The sequence below is a fragment of the Carassius carassius genome, chromosome 37 (assembly GCF_963082965.1).
Source record: "Carassius carassius chromosome 37, fCarCar2.1, whole genome shotgun sequence".
NCBI lineage: Eukaryota > Metazoa > Chordata > Actinopteri > Cypriniformes > Cyprinidae > Carassius > Carassius carassius.
In genome coordinates, this window is record NC_081791.1 from 8,661,129 (window position 1) to 8,675,928 (window position 14,800).

Genomic DNA, 14,800 nt, shown 5'->3' on the forward strand with positions numbered 1-14,800 from the left:
CAGGGCTTTATATATTTTTGTGAGTAGGCAAAGTATCACTATGGAAACTACTGGAAGTTGTATGCATGAGGCCTCAGACCTCAATCCAAATGAGCACCTGTGAACGACTTTACAAACAGACAGTCCTCCCTCCAAGCAGATGAAACGTTTATGCACTGTGCGGGATGCTCCCATTATATTGCGCATATGTATTTTTTATTTTCTTTTTGTTCAGTTCAGGAAAATAGGAGTTTTTCTCGTGCACCACCTGCATGTCAGTTTGGAAAAAACGAATACTGGTTGATTTTGAACACATTTACAATCCTGACCTTGACTGTATTTAGGGAAATCATGGTTGCAGTTAGAAATATATAGTGTACTCTATGTCTGTTATTCACTTTCACCACAGTAAAACTCTGCTTTGACCAAGAGTTTAGGGTTCATCTGGTTGGCTCCAGATGCTGTGGACGAAAGGCATTTTTCTCCATTGATGGTTGTTTAAAAGTAAACTACATTTGTGATTTAAATAAAAATAAACGTAGCATTATTTAATTCATAAAGGTGTTATACAAATCATACTGATTTTATTTTTAGTTACCAAATGTACAAAACGCAGTAAGTTAGGAATAGGCCTACATACATTTGACAATTTCGCTATGTGCTCATTTACTCCTTTTATTGAGTATTATTTATTGTATTTATTTTCATATTTATGTATTTATTGTAAAGTTAATCGGTTTTTGTGTCAGGTGGCCTAATGAACGGGTAGGCTAGTGGAATATTTATCTAGAATATTTTTTCTATAAAGATATTGTAATGATGTAGTTATTATTGTAGGCTACTCATTTTGACATGGGCTATTTAGAAAGTATAGTTTTGTTAAATCTTGAGTATTAAAGTCATGTGAGAGACTGAGAGATTTCATGGCAAAATAAAGAGAATGAAAAGGAAAATGGAAGTGATGGTGCAGTTCACAAGACTGAACTTTCAATTACTTTTCACGTCCCTAGTCTGGATCTAAACCTTTTTTTATAAGATGGCCATACAAAGAAATGTGTTTCTGAATTTGTTGTGGGTGTATGGGATGTCCTGGATGAGTGTGAGATTTCCCGCCCCTAAAAGCTTACTAAAAGCACATTTTGACTTCATGGAATTATATTTGTGTTTTGTCTGCCCTTTAGTAATAATGTTACCACTGCATTTAATTCTGTTTTACTGTAAACAGGTACTGGAAAAATTTCTTGTTCCTATTTTCTATTCCTAAATGTCTTTATCTCTAACTCAGTTGTTCTCAGCTGGGGGGAAAACCCAATGTTGTACTAGTTAGGTTTTGATAGATGACAATCAGGGTACAGACGATTACAGTGACATACAAAAGTCAAGTTATTTTTGATGCGCAACCGAACCGTGTAACGTTATGATCACTAAAACATTATGTTTCTGCTTGAACACAGTTCAGTATATTGACGTAGTTGTCAAAATGAATGTACAGCAAGTGTTTTACAACCCGAATTCCGGAAAAGTTGGGACGTTTTTTAAATTTTAATAAAATGAAAACTAAAGGAATTTCAAATCACATGAGCCAATATTTTATTCACAATAGAACATAGATAACGTAGCAAATGTTTAAACTGAGAAATTTTACACTTTTATCCACTTAATTAGCTCATTTAAAATGTAATGCCTGCTACAGGTCTCAAAAAAGTTGGCACGGGGGCAACAAATGGCTAAAAAAGCAAGCAGTTTTGAAAAGATTCAGCTGGGAGAACATCTAGTGATTAATTAAGTTAATTGATATCAGGTCTGTAACATGATTAGCTATAAAATCTTTGTCTTAGAGAAGCAGAGTCTCTCAGAAGTAAAGATGGGCAGAGGCTCTCCAATCTGTGAAAGACTGCGTAAAAAAATTGTGGAAAACTTTAAAAACAATGTTCCTCAACGTCAAATTGCAAAGGCTTTGCAAATCTCATCATCTACAGTGCATAACATCATCAAAAGATTCAGAGAAACTGGAGAAATCTCTGTGCGTAAGGGACAAGGCCGGAGACCTTTATTGGATGCCCGTGGTCTTCGGGCTCTCAGACGACACTGCATCACTCATCGGCATGATTGTGTCAATGACATTACTAAATGGGCCCAGGAATACTTTCAGAAACCACTGTCGGTAAACACAATCCGCCGTGCCATCAGCAGATGCCAACTAAAGCTCTATCATGCAAAAAGGAAGCCATATGTGAACATGGTCCAGAAGCGCCGTCGTGTCCTGTGGGCCAAGGCTCATTTAAAATGGACTATTTCAAAGTGGAATAGTGTTTTATGGTCAGACGAGTCCAAATTTGACATTCTTGTTGGAAATCACGGACGCCGTGTCCTCCGGGCTAAAGAGGAGGGAGACCTTCCAGCATGTTATCAGCGTTCAGTTCAAAAGCCAGCATCTCTGATGGTATGGGGGTGCATAAGTGCATACGGTATGGGCAGCTGGAATGTTTTGGAAGGCTCTGTGAATGCTGAAAGGTATATAAAGGTTTTGGAGCAACATATGCTTCCCTCCAAACAACGTCTATATAAAGGATGATCACCAATGATGTATGTTGTGGTTGAGGATCAGTGCCGTTCATATAGATTACACAATCGCTTGTTCTGACAACATATGAATCACTGTTCACTAATAACATCGAGCTGACTTCAGACCGCTGAGTCTCCACACATGCAGAATGTTTCCATTTTTTATTTGTATTTTGATGTGTTTAGTGATTCTGAATAAGGGCTATATAGTAGTCTATATGTAGTCCTTCCTGTGGCCTTGTTTGGTATGGCAGGTTGACTTGTGCTTATTTGTTACAATTATTTTATAATTGAGCTTTATGAGCTTTAGGTACTTTTAAGTTATTTTAAGTTGTAATTAATGCCTGCAGTGACATTTTTGCAAAGTATGCAAAAAAAAGAACACTGAATATTTAAATCTATCTCGAATTTGTTTTGTTTAAAAATAATTAAATGGAATTGAAAAGTAATAACACGAGAATGCCAAGGTTTTTTTGTGAACAGAGAATGTGGGGTTGCAGTATTGATTCTGATTGGAAGGTGTTGAGAACCACTGCTCTAATTAAACCTCCGGTAATAAAACTCGAATGGCAGCTAAATATTTTCAGCTCAGAGACTGTTGTACAGCGCCGTTTGGTGTTTATATTAGTTCCTGCATCATTCATGCTACAAGCAAAATGAAGCATGTGCATATGTGATATATACAAACACTTTCTTTTTCATGTATTTATTTGCATTCAAATATGATTCATGTTGCTTTTTTATTTTTATTTTTTGCCCAGTCATGGGTGTTCTCCTCAAACAAGATTTAATGAAAGGCACAGACACTGTAAACTTGAGAAGTAATTGCAGAGACTGGCGGCTAAGCCCGGCTGTGTTTAGTCAGCTCGGTCCACGGGTGGTTTGTGTGAACCTCAAAGTGAATGGAGTATCATTGCAAACAATACAGTTTGGGGTGTCTTCTAGTCCCGTAAAAATAAGAAAAAAAAAAAACAAGCATGGTACAAACACGAGCGAGCTGTAATGATAAAAACCCAAAATAATTGCTCAGCAGACAGACACACTCACACACACACTTGACCATCATGCACAAGCTAAACACACGTAGCCTACATACCTGGGCACCTTCTCCCTCACACACACACAAAATGACCCACACGTTTGCACTCACTTGCACACTCACGTGAACTCTCACAGAAATGAAAAATAAAAAGTGTGAAACCCTGGTTAAATTGCATACATCCACATCTTGGTGTTGTAGAAAACGAAATTGAAAAGGAATTGGTAAAGTGAAGTCAGATGAAAAGTGAAAAGCATGCTTAAATAAACAGCTCTAGCCCCGCCTACATCCACCCGAACCCTTCCTCAACCCCTCCCCCTGCCTTGCATTGATATCAACAACAAACCTAGAATACTAAACAAAATAGTCTACTCAATTCATCTCCCTTAAAGATTTTAGCATGGATATGCGACCCCCAGCGCAGGATTTTATAGCGAGATGGTCCAGTGAGGTAGAGCCAGATTTCAGTCCCCAGGTTGTTAGCAGGTTTATAGGGTTTGAGTCTTCAGCTCGATGGGCTCCCTGCGGGTGTCCTCCTGGTTCTCGCTCTCTGGGGATCGGCTGCCCTTGAGAGTGGCTAGCCGCTCGGATAGACCCCGCATACGGGGAAACAGCATGAAATCATACAGGATGGCACCCATAGCACCACCAATCATGGGTCCCACCCAGTACACCTGTCAGAAGAAGAGGGTCACTAAATACTTTATTCCTGTTGTGCGGGACAGTTTCAGTACTTTACTTTGCGTTTCTTACCCAGTGGTTGATGAAATTCCTCATGATGATAGCAGGAGCGAAAGATCTAGCTGGGTTCATGCCAGCTCCAGTGTAGTACATCTGGTTCAAAGACAAACAAGGTACATTTTTGGTGTACTGCACACTTCAAATACTCACAAATGTTTATTCTAATACTAAAATATCCATTCTCACCCCCATCAGGTGGCCCATGGTGATAGAGAAGCCAATAGACAGAGCAGCAGAACCCAGACGGCCGCTTCGTCTCTCATCTGTGACGGCGAAAACACAAACCACCAACTGCATGGTGAGAAACACCTCCACTGTAGTCGCCATGCCGAGACTCATGCCAGGCTGCAGCTGCGGAGACATAAAGTACAAAAGAACAATTCATGAAAAAAATATTTAAAAGCCTGCACTATAGATATACAGTTCTGTAAGGGCCTATTAGCACAGTATGTGTCCTTCTACAGTACTACATACAGTATGAATATAATAAATACCATTTCAATACATAACATTTATTAGATAAATGGATTTTCAATTATATTCGGACTCTTGTTTTTTTGCATCACTCTTACCGTGTTAAGTGCCAGTGTGCCTCTCATGTTGTTGGGTGTAACTCCATACAGGGCCGCGGCTCCTGCCATGGCCCCCAGGCACTGAGCGCAGATGTAGAAGAAAGCTCGGAAAAAGGACATCTGAGAGCCGATTAAGTAGGCGAAGGTGACGGCCGGATTGATGTGTCCTCCGCTGATGTGGCCAATGGATTGGATGAACGTGGCAGCAGCGAAACCGAAGCAGAGGGCAGTGTGGAAGACATGGTACGGCCCGGAGGTCCAGCGTAGAGCTGCGCCCATCCCAAAGAAGACGAAGAACATAGTGCCAAAAAACTCAGCGAACACCGCCCGCCAGAACATCATAGAGCGGAATTCCCACATCGTGATTTATGAGATCCAACTAAAATAATAAACTAAAGCTTATTTACAGTTAGCAAAAATGGCTAAACGAAGTGTTGAAGTGAAAAAAATAAGTGTCCTTTTTAACAAGTACAAAAAGTTAAATTAGGAACTAGTTGATCTGAAGCTGCCACAAAAAAAAAAAAAAAAATCAATCAAAGGTGAACAGAGTGATGAAAGTCCACCTAATAGATCTAGCCGTTAGCTAAGGCTGTGTGGGAAGCCGCATGTAAATGGTCACACATGTAGGTCACACACAAGTCTCTGCCGATGTAGTTTCTCTTCACCTGCACAACACCCAGACTGCTAAAGAAACATGAGGTGTGTGTGTTTTGCACGCACGGAAGGTTTGGAGGGTTGTGTCAGAGAGACCTGAACATCGATGCTAAAGGCTAAATCTACACAGCTAATTCTAGATGAGTGACACAGAAGAGGTTACGGAGCATATCCTGTCCACACCTAGTAGAGCTGGTCTGACGGACCACAAAGGGGCCATAGGGGGCATTTATAATGGCCTCGGGGCCCAGCGTGACGACATAATCCCCCCGAGAGGCAGAAGCTAAAGGGGGCATCCCATATCAAGCACATGCCATTCACTTCTCTCTGCATTAAACAGTGTGATTAAGACAGGAACACCAGGACTCAAAGTGAAGGGGATGTATATTTTTGAGGCCTATATTGGCCTAAAGTGCAAAACAGATCCACCAGTCAGATTTTGGTGAGGTCATGAAATGTCTCATTAAAATTTGCATTCCAAATGCTTATAAAAATCAGGAAAGTTGTGGATTTTTATCAGAACTTCATATGGATGTAGGCTTTGACAGGCAAGTCAGTGCTGACCTGAACTCACACACAGGCAGAACACACACACAACGCACAATGCCACGCATCTGCACACACACAATGTGCGTCCGGTCTGGCGGCTCAAGAGAGGCCCTGCTCTGGCAGATATGATCCACCAGTGCTCAGATACATGCAGAGAGTTCCCTGAGCACAGGAAAGACATTGTTGCTCAAACCATGAAGCTAACATGAGAAAACATCCTCTAGCTGTCTCTCGGGTTTGAGTTGCAGTCTGGATCACACTCGTCTGTCTGTCTGTCTGTCTGTCTGTCTGTCTGTCTGTCTATCTATCTATCTATCTATCATTCTGTCATTCTATCTATCTATCATCTATCTCTCTATCTATCTATCTACTGTTATACCTTTTTTTGTGTTGTCACTAACTGTAAACATGATGGTGTAGATAAACATATTTTTATTTTTATTTATTTTTCTTGAAAGAAATCAGTGAAGTGTGGTTTATGGATATATGTTTGAGTGCTGTTGGTGGTTCTGGTTTGTTCAGGGCAGAAGTGATTAGACATAGGTTTGTATTGTGTGTGGAGCAGTTTGGGTGTGGAGGGGCGGGGGGGGTCATAGCCGGAAAAAGCCTGGAAAATCCCTCTGTTAGAGGAGCTGATGGTGAATTAGGATCGCTGAGCTCATCTGTTTTACTCCCTCATTTACACACACACTCACACTCATACCCATGTATGCTGAACAAAACAAAATGCTTGCTGGCACTGTGTGGATGTTCTTCATTGTTTAATTGCATGTGTGTGTTATTAACAGCTGCTATGTATGATTTATGCATGTATATTCTAGCATGAATGTACACCAAAGCATAGTAGCTATGTCCATATGTAAACTTGAATATGTGTGTGCACATTTATATGCATAAAAGGGTTGATATGGGAATATTGGCACTGAACATCGTACATTAGCATGTTAAACATGCTCTCTATAAGACGGAAACAAAACTATTGAATATTAAAGTTTATTAAATTTTGCTACAGTTACAAGGTGAAATGTGGATCAGAGTCATTTGTAGCATAGCAATTGTAAACGTGAGAAAACATTTTCATGTTGTGCAAATAAATGAAAAGCAGGTTATTGTATATGTACGGCTGTGCTTGTATTCCCATTTGATATAATTTACAGAAGATTATAGTTTGATATGATTTAAGTAAGAGTTTAAGAATCCCATTATTCATAAATATGAAAGTCAAACTTTTGCTCCAAATGAAAGTAAATCTGCCAAAAAGAAAAACAACTTGATGACATATACACTTTAAATGTTGTTAAACACTTTCATCTATAGCCATAAATCTAATTTAAGCTGAAATCCTGCAGCTATTTGATTAACATTGGATTTAGGAAACATAACATAATGCTATTTAACCATAATAGCAAGCTCAAGCCACATTGGCACGTTTGGCACTTTAATATATATGCACTAATTTGGCACTAATATATAATATGCATGTGCAAGCTGAGGGTTTTTAAAAACGGTGTTAATTACATAGACAGCTTAAATAGTATAGTACTACTTCCAATCCACAACAGAACATTCTAGTACGAAAACATTATATAGAATATTTACAAACTTTTATTGAATATTAGATATTAATGTGCTAGTTACCTCTAAAGCCTAATGTATCATATTTGATATGCAAGTTTCCAAGGTTTCAGAATTATCAGCATCAAAACATCAAAATTATCAAAACATCTCAGGTTACGCATGTAATTATTGTTCCTCGAGGGAACGAGACTCTGCGTCGGAGAACGCTCTGAATCATGTGTGTAATCAGACCAATGGATAGGGGAAACATCATAGGTGGTTGAAGAAGAGACCAGGAACCTTAAAAGCACAAAGCTGGCATTTAGCCTCAGGAATGATGCAAGCGCCGGCAGAGATGCCGGAAGTGTGGCACTGGGATGCAGCGTCTCGTTCCCTCGTTCCCATGGTTACATGCGTAACCTGAGATGTTCCTCTTCAGGAACTCGAGCTGCGTCGGAGAATGCTTTGGGAACGAGAATGCCCACGCCACCAGAAATCTCTGCCTAGTGTGGGAAACTGCACAGTTTAGGCAAGAGAACAGAAGAGTGGCTCACATATCTACTCCATAGAACCTGACAAAGCTTAAGGGCATGGACCAACCCGCAGCATCACAGATGTCCCGCATAGAAACACCCGCTAAGAAGGCCTTAGAGGCTGTCACACCTCTGGTGGAGTGAGCCTTGAACCCCAAGGGGAGAGGGGGGATCAGAGGACTCATAGGCTGTGGAGATGGCATCTACTATCCACTGACCGAGAGTCTGCTTTGGGCAATGCCAGAGCCTTCAAAGACGATGCCGAGCCGGGAGACAGATAGCTTGCGAGTGTCTGTTCAATCCGTGGCATCGTCGTCCCCGCCACATTGCCGTAGTGATCAGAAGCGGGAATGAAGAGGCGGGAGGGGAAGGGCTTTGCCCACAATTTACACACCAGTGCTCGTCTAAAAAATTTTTCTGAGGTTCAGCCTTTTTCTCGGCAGGCCAATCGATGCTCAACTTGGCCACAGCATGAGTTACCACCTCAAACAGCTCCTCATACTGGGGTGACTGAGGTGGGGAATCCTCATCGACGCCTACCACGTCAACCTCTTCGAAGGAAGACAGGTGAAACGTCGAGCCTACTCCCCGTGGGGAAGTAGTGCCAGAGTGCGGTTCCGATCCCTGAGAATGGGTACTGGATCTGGCGCGTGAGGAAGAAAATAGGGACTTGCCTGTCTCCATTCCCTCTGCCAGATCCAAACGCTCCGCCTCGGCGGAAGCAGGACTAGCGCCACAGGGAACGCTAGTGAAGGCTCCCTCAGCAAAGAGAGCCTTCCTGGTGCAAAGAACATGCAGGGGAAGCCGCTCGCACTGCCGACTCTGCATTCTCCACTCCAAGGTAGACAGCGTACAAACTGTGTGTATCCCAACCTGTAATGTAACGCGAACAGGGAGGAACACACAGCTTGAAATGCTACCTGCCCTCACCTTTTGGTTTGTGCTTGGTCTTATGAGTTGCTTAAGACATGTTGGGAGGGACAAACAACACTAAATAAGACTCACAGAAGAATATGGTACAGACACACACAGAGCGCTTGCTGAAAAACAGAAGGCTAAATGCTTGCTTTGACACACTTCTTAAATCTCGTTGCATCTCTCAATTAATTTTAGCATGGTTATGAAGAAGCTACACAAGATAAGTTCTGTTCATGTTTCATGAATAAGAGCCATTGATTGGTTGTTTGTGACTAAATGTAAAAACCTGCATTCTGAAAGAAGTGAGCATGAGCTTAGCTGTGCTCCAGTTTGCTGCTTTGTTTGTTTCTCATGGCGCTCTGTGTGTCAGTGGACAGGGACGATCGAGACACGCTGGCCATCTCCACAATCTCAATGTCCGTACAGGTCAAACAAGCCACCAGCTTCTGTCTGGAAACACTGGGGGTATAACCCATATACACCATGGTAAACTTTGTTTTCATGCTGACATTTGCTCCAGCAGCTAAAGTTATTGTTTTTGTATTATAGATTTGATTAGTCAACAGAGCAGCTTTAAATAGATTTGCTTTGCTTACCCAGTGATGTTCCCAGTATCCAAGTATTATAGTGGGACCAAGAGAGCGAGCTGGGTTCAGGCTGGCACCAGAAAACCTCCCCTAAATCCACACACACACACACACACACACACACACACACACACACACACACACACAGACATTTAAATAAATAAATAAATAAATAAATGTAAGTAGGTACATATGTATGTGTATTTACAATAATACATGCAGAGATAGGACAGAACAAAGGGATCATTATTCATAAAAAATATTAAAAATAATAACAACAACAAAAAAATAGCTGTCCTGTAGCTCGACTGGTAGTGTACAGCACTAGCAATGCCAAAGTCATAGGGGAGGCACATACAGTACACTACTGTCCAAAGGTTTGGGGTCTGCAAGATTTGTAATGCTTAATAAGGCTGCATTCATTTTATCAACAATACAGTAATATTGTAAAATATTAGTAAAATGTAAATTAACAGTTTTCGGTTTAAATCTATGTAAAAAATAATTAACTCCTGTGATGTAAAGCTGAATTTTCAGCATCTTTACTCCAGTCTTCAGTGTCACATGATCCTTCAGAAATCATTCTGAGATGCTGATCTGCTGCTCAAAAAATTATTTGGGATTCTTTGGTGAATCTAAAGTTCAAGAGCAAATTTATTTGAAATATAAATATTTTGGACAATATAGCTTTATCATCATTGTTGATCACTTTAATGTATCCTTGCTGAATAAAAGTATTAATACCGGTTTTAAAAATAAACTTTGGGTACTTTTAGCATATAGGCTGCCATATAAGTGAGTATTATGCAAAAATAACACTAAAGTAAAATGAGGATTGTCACAAGGACCATTCACTGTTCTTCAGAATAACGCATGGAGGTCGTTAAATGCCAGTAAAGTATTTATTTTAGGTTCTCCCAAGCCAGCAAAGTGCAGGGTGCTCACAGGTGCCAAGGCATGAAAAATTCACAAAGAGGAAAAAAAACTTCAATATAAAAACACAAGGACCTTGTATCAGGTCGGTACCTTCAATTAGAGTACTCAGCAGATACTGCATTCACTACCAACAGTCTTAGCCCCCCTGATCATTCAATTCTGTGAGAATTTATACACCTGGGTACAACCATTTCTCAGCAATAATCACATGGGAAAGTAATTAAGACCATAAACATGTAATACATTCCAAGTCACAATAGTATGTGATCAAGTAACCAGTTCCTTCACCACACAAATTTAAATAACAGTACAAGCTTCCATACATAAACTTCAATAATAATTAGAGGAAATAAACATCAATAACATCAAACCAATTCCCCCTCTTTTCCCCCCATACTTGGTATCTCCCATTCCCCATGATGCAACACAGTACAGGTATAAAAACATGAGAAAAGTCCATTCCAGTCTTTTACTCAAATCAAGATGGCCGCCCCCATATATGCTGATCCATGCGATAATCAACAGTTTGTAGCAAACTTTAAATGTCCTCTGAGTTAGTGCTCAGGTGGCCAGTCTGAAACACAACAGTATAGTTGTAGGTATATATTTTTGTGGCTAATCCATCTCTCCTGTTGCTGGTACTTCAAGGTAAATAAAGAGTCTTTTACGAACCAAATGTGTGTACATGTGTTTGTTGAAAGGGCTAACATAGGGGTCACCAGAGCAGAGGGGAGCTCTGTGACAAGGATAAAGCATCAAACATGAAACAAATCAAATCATATAAGCAGGCTTACATTCACATTAGTCCCAAACTGAGACTCCAGGTCATACTGACACAGAGCACACACTTACAGCGATAAAGATGGCAGTGGTCACAGCAAACCCAAAGGCTAAATTCCTTGGTTCATTTATTTCTCTCTCCTGCGTTGATCTTCCACTGAAAATACAGTGAGACCCAGGAGAAGCGTGGGAAGCATCTCCATCCCAAGAGCTTGAACTGCGTTCATTTCCACTGGGACCTTCAGAAAAGAAAATGAAGAAAAGGAATTTTGATTTGTCATAAATTGATTGATTTATGTTAACATTGAGTGTCAACAATTGATTAGCATAATTACATGCAAGTAACCCTAAACCAAACCCTAACCATATAGTAAGTACATGGAGTTAATTAATATTACTCAGTCCTTAAATGTAGGCTTATTATAACACTGTAACAAGGACACCTTAAAATAAAGTGTAACCCTAACTTTCCCACATATTTGTACATATTCATTCCTTTGCACTTTCACTAATTCTTTAATCAATTCTAAACAACATTTGTATTTATTATTTTTGCAGATTCTTTTATCCAAAGCAACATACTGTGCATTCAGGGTATTACAGTTTGCTGTTTCTTGGTGTTACAGGAAAAGAATGAAATAAATCACATTTCTTTACCTGATCCCCACTGATTTCACCAAAGCAATATAAAGCACAGTCACCATACCAGCAGCCAGTGCGGGGTCAATGGGCCCCGGAGAGGTCCTGTCGGGCCCAGCACAGCAGATCCGAAGATCAGTGAACAAAGAGTCTCTGCTAGAGTCCCCTGCCAGAACTGACAGCTCTTCAGCTCCTGAGTCCACAAGAGATCAACCGCAGAAAGAAAAGAAACGTGATTAATTCACTACTTTACTATCAACAGCTAGTAAACAATACCCGTTTTCATGAATAAATGCCCATATTTATGTATTCGTATTTATATTGTATTTTTGTAACCATAAAACAACATGAATTCTCATGTGATAAGGCAAATATTTGTTTTTTTTTATTATTATTATTTTTACAAAATCAGTCATTATCTAAGATGACAGTATATCCACAGAACAAAACCAAAACTTTTTTAGTTGGAATTAAAGACAATATAAGATACATCTCGATGCAAACCAAGTATCCAAGTGTGCATTTAAATCCAAGCCACAGATATTAGAGAAAGAATACTGTTAAAACATGTTTTACTGCATTTAAGAAGCTAAACAGCGTACTACAGACACTGATGAAAACGAATGAATAAAATAAATACAATGAGACACTAAATAAAAGTCGTCAAGTCAAATTTACTTAAATAGCGCTTTTCACAATAAACATTGTTTCAAATCGGCTTTACGGAAAATCATAACATTAATGACTGTATTCATAAATACATTAAAATAGCATGATGTTAATTTTTCATTGTTTCAATTGTCTAACTGATGCATTTAGCACATTAAATAAATAATTAAATACATAAATAAATACCTTTTTGAAATCCAGATGTAACGTCACCATAAAATCCATTTATTCATTTTGGTCAAATGCGGGAAAACCATCCAATTAAATCAACTGATGTCACCAAAACTTTTTAGCTGGCATTTCATCCTAAGTCCACTGTAAAACCTGATCATCCACACAAACTGGATCCACGTCAAACTGAATGCAAATGAAACAGAGTCTCTAGTAATTTAAATCCTTGCCTGTCAATCACTCTGATATTCGTCCTTACCTCCTTTATGGCCATTCCAGGTGTGATGTTTTACAGTCCGTGTGTCTGTGCTGATGTTGCGTGTGTTTGAGGACATGGGTTCGACTGAAGGGTGTCTTCTGTAATTCATTTCAGTGGAGGACACTACAGGAGGCCCGGCACAAAGAGATCACCGCCTCACTCCGTCCCGCTACACACTGACAAACCTCACCACAGCTTGATCATGAACATCAATTGGACACATGAAGCTTTAATTCACTATAACAACAAAAACCCTTGACAGCAGTTGCTAGACGCAACAGGTCCCTCACCGCTTGATAGACAGCAAGCTGAACTGTGTTTATCATTATCTGCCAACATCCTTCAATTATAAACCAATGCAAACCCTAAGTGCACACATATATTATCTACCGTTTCTCTCCTTTCATCCTCCTGCTTGTGAAGTACTGTGACCTTTGCCATGGTGACGGCCTGATTCAGGACCTTCTGTTGGCCTTTGGACTGAGAGGGCTTTTAGTTCAGTTTAATCTAATTCATCGGATGAGGCTGATAGAGCTTCACTCAAATGTGATTCATTTCTGTTAACTTACAGTGTGTGCATAATTACTAGGCATGTTGGTATTCTGATCCTATTTTTTTCCAAGCACATTTGATCAGTTCCAAACCACATCAATCAATTACCATTCATTTTGTATTTGGGGCGAAATATAACCCGGAGATTGACAAGTTCTTGACACTTTTTCATGAGATTCTCCTGAGGCCGATGATCAGTTGTGAAGAAAATGTGCAAATAATGATGAAATAGTCTCGTCTCAACACACTTCTGGGGTGAATATGGTTGACTGCAGGTCAGAGTGAAAGTTCAACTTCTCAGACTAGATCAAGGTCAGCGTTGCCTTGGAGAGGTCAGGGGAGCAGAGTGTGTGTGTGTGTGTGTGTGTGTGTGTGTGTGTGTCCCGTCTGTAATCCACTTCACGCTGCTGGTTTGTGGAGCTGTGATCCCCTCTTTTATGAACCTAAACCAGGCGTAGGCCAGTGAGGGGAGGTCAATTTGACAGTGTAGAAACCCGCATGCACAACTTTTTTCCACACACAGAATGCTGACACCTACGGTGCACACACACACACACACACACACACACACACACACAGCAGCAGCCGGAACCGCACACAAGTGCATCACACAGCACCAAACTGCCAGCTAAGGGTTACTAGAAAAGAGCAGGATAGAGGCGGCAAAAACAGGGTTAGTAAGAGTGAAGTTAAAGCAAGACAATTAGAGTAAGATCAAGATATTCCAAGTGTTTGGAAACCTAAGCCTTAAGTCACAAATCCTTTTCATTTCATTAAACAACAAAACACTGAATGCTGCAGCTTTCCCCAGAGCTGACTTCATGTTTCTAAGCAATTTGTGTCCACATGATTTTAGTGGATGCATAAAGACAGATTTCCTCCAGTTAACACAGGTATGGAGGAGAACCATTTTAATCACTAATGTTTGACAACCAGAAAGTGTCACAATACTTCATTTTGTCAGATATCACACGTTTAGTCTTAATAACTATTTATTATTCATTAATCTTAAATATAATTAATACATTTAATGTGTACGTTTTCACTACATTTCCTTTCAAATCAATGTTTTTAATACATAAATAATAGATTGATAAAAT

At 40.0% G+C, this 14,800-nt stretch overlaps 1 protein-coding gene and 1 pseudogene across 1 annotated transcript; both read right to left on the reverse strand.

Moving 5' to 3' along the window:
* Nucleotides 1-3,033: 3,033 nt before the first annotated feature.
* LOC132117938 (lens fiber major intrinsic protein-like) lies at nucleotides 3,034-5,877 on the reverse strand. Its single transcript, XM_059527320.1, has 4 exons — nucleotides 4,897-5,877; nucleotides 4,511-4,675; nucleotides 4,337-4,417; nucleotides 3,034-4,257 (listed from the first exon to the last, which is right to left on the reverse strand). The coding sequence occupies exons 1-4, from the start codon at nucleotides 5,254-5,256 to the stop codon at nucleotides 4,072-4,074; spliced, it is 792 nt and encodes a 263-aa protein (XP_059383303.1). The 5' UTR covers nucleotides 5,257-5,877; the 3' UTR covers nucleotides 3,034-4,071.
* A 3,464-nt stretch (nucleotides 5,878-9,341) lies between these two features.
* Nucleotides 9,342-13,224, reverse strand: LOC132118662 (uncharacterized; annotated as a pseudogene).
* Between the last annotated feature and the right edge of the window lie 1,576 nt (nucleotides 13,225-14,800).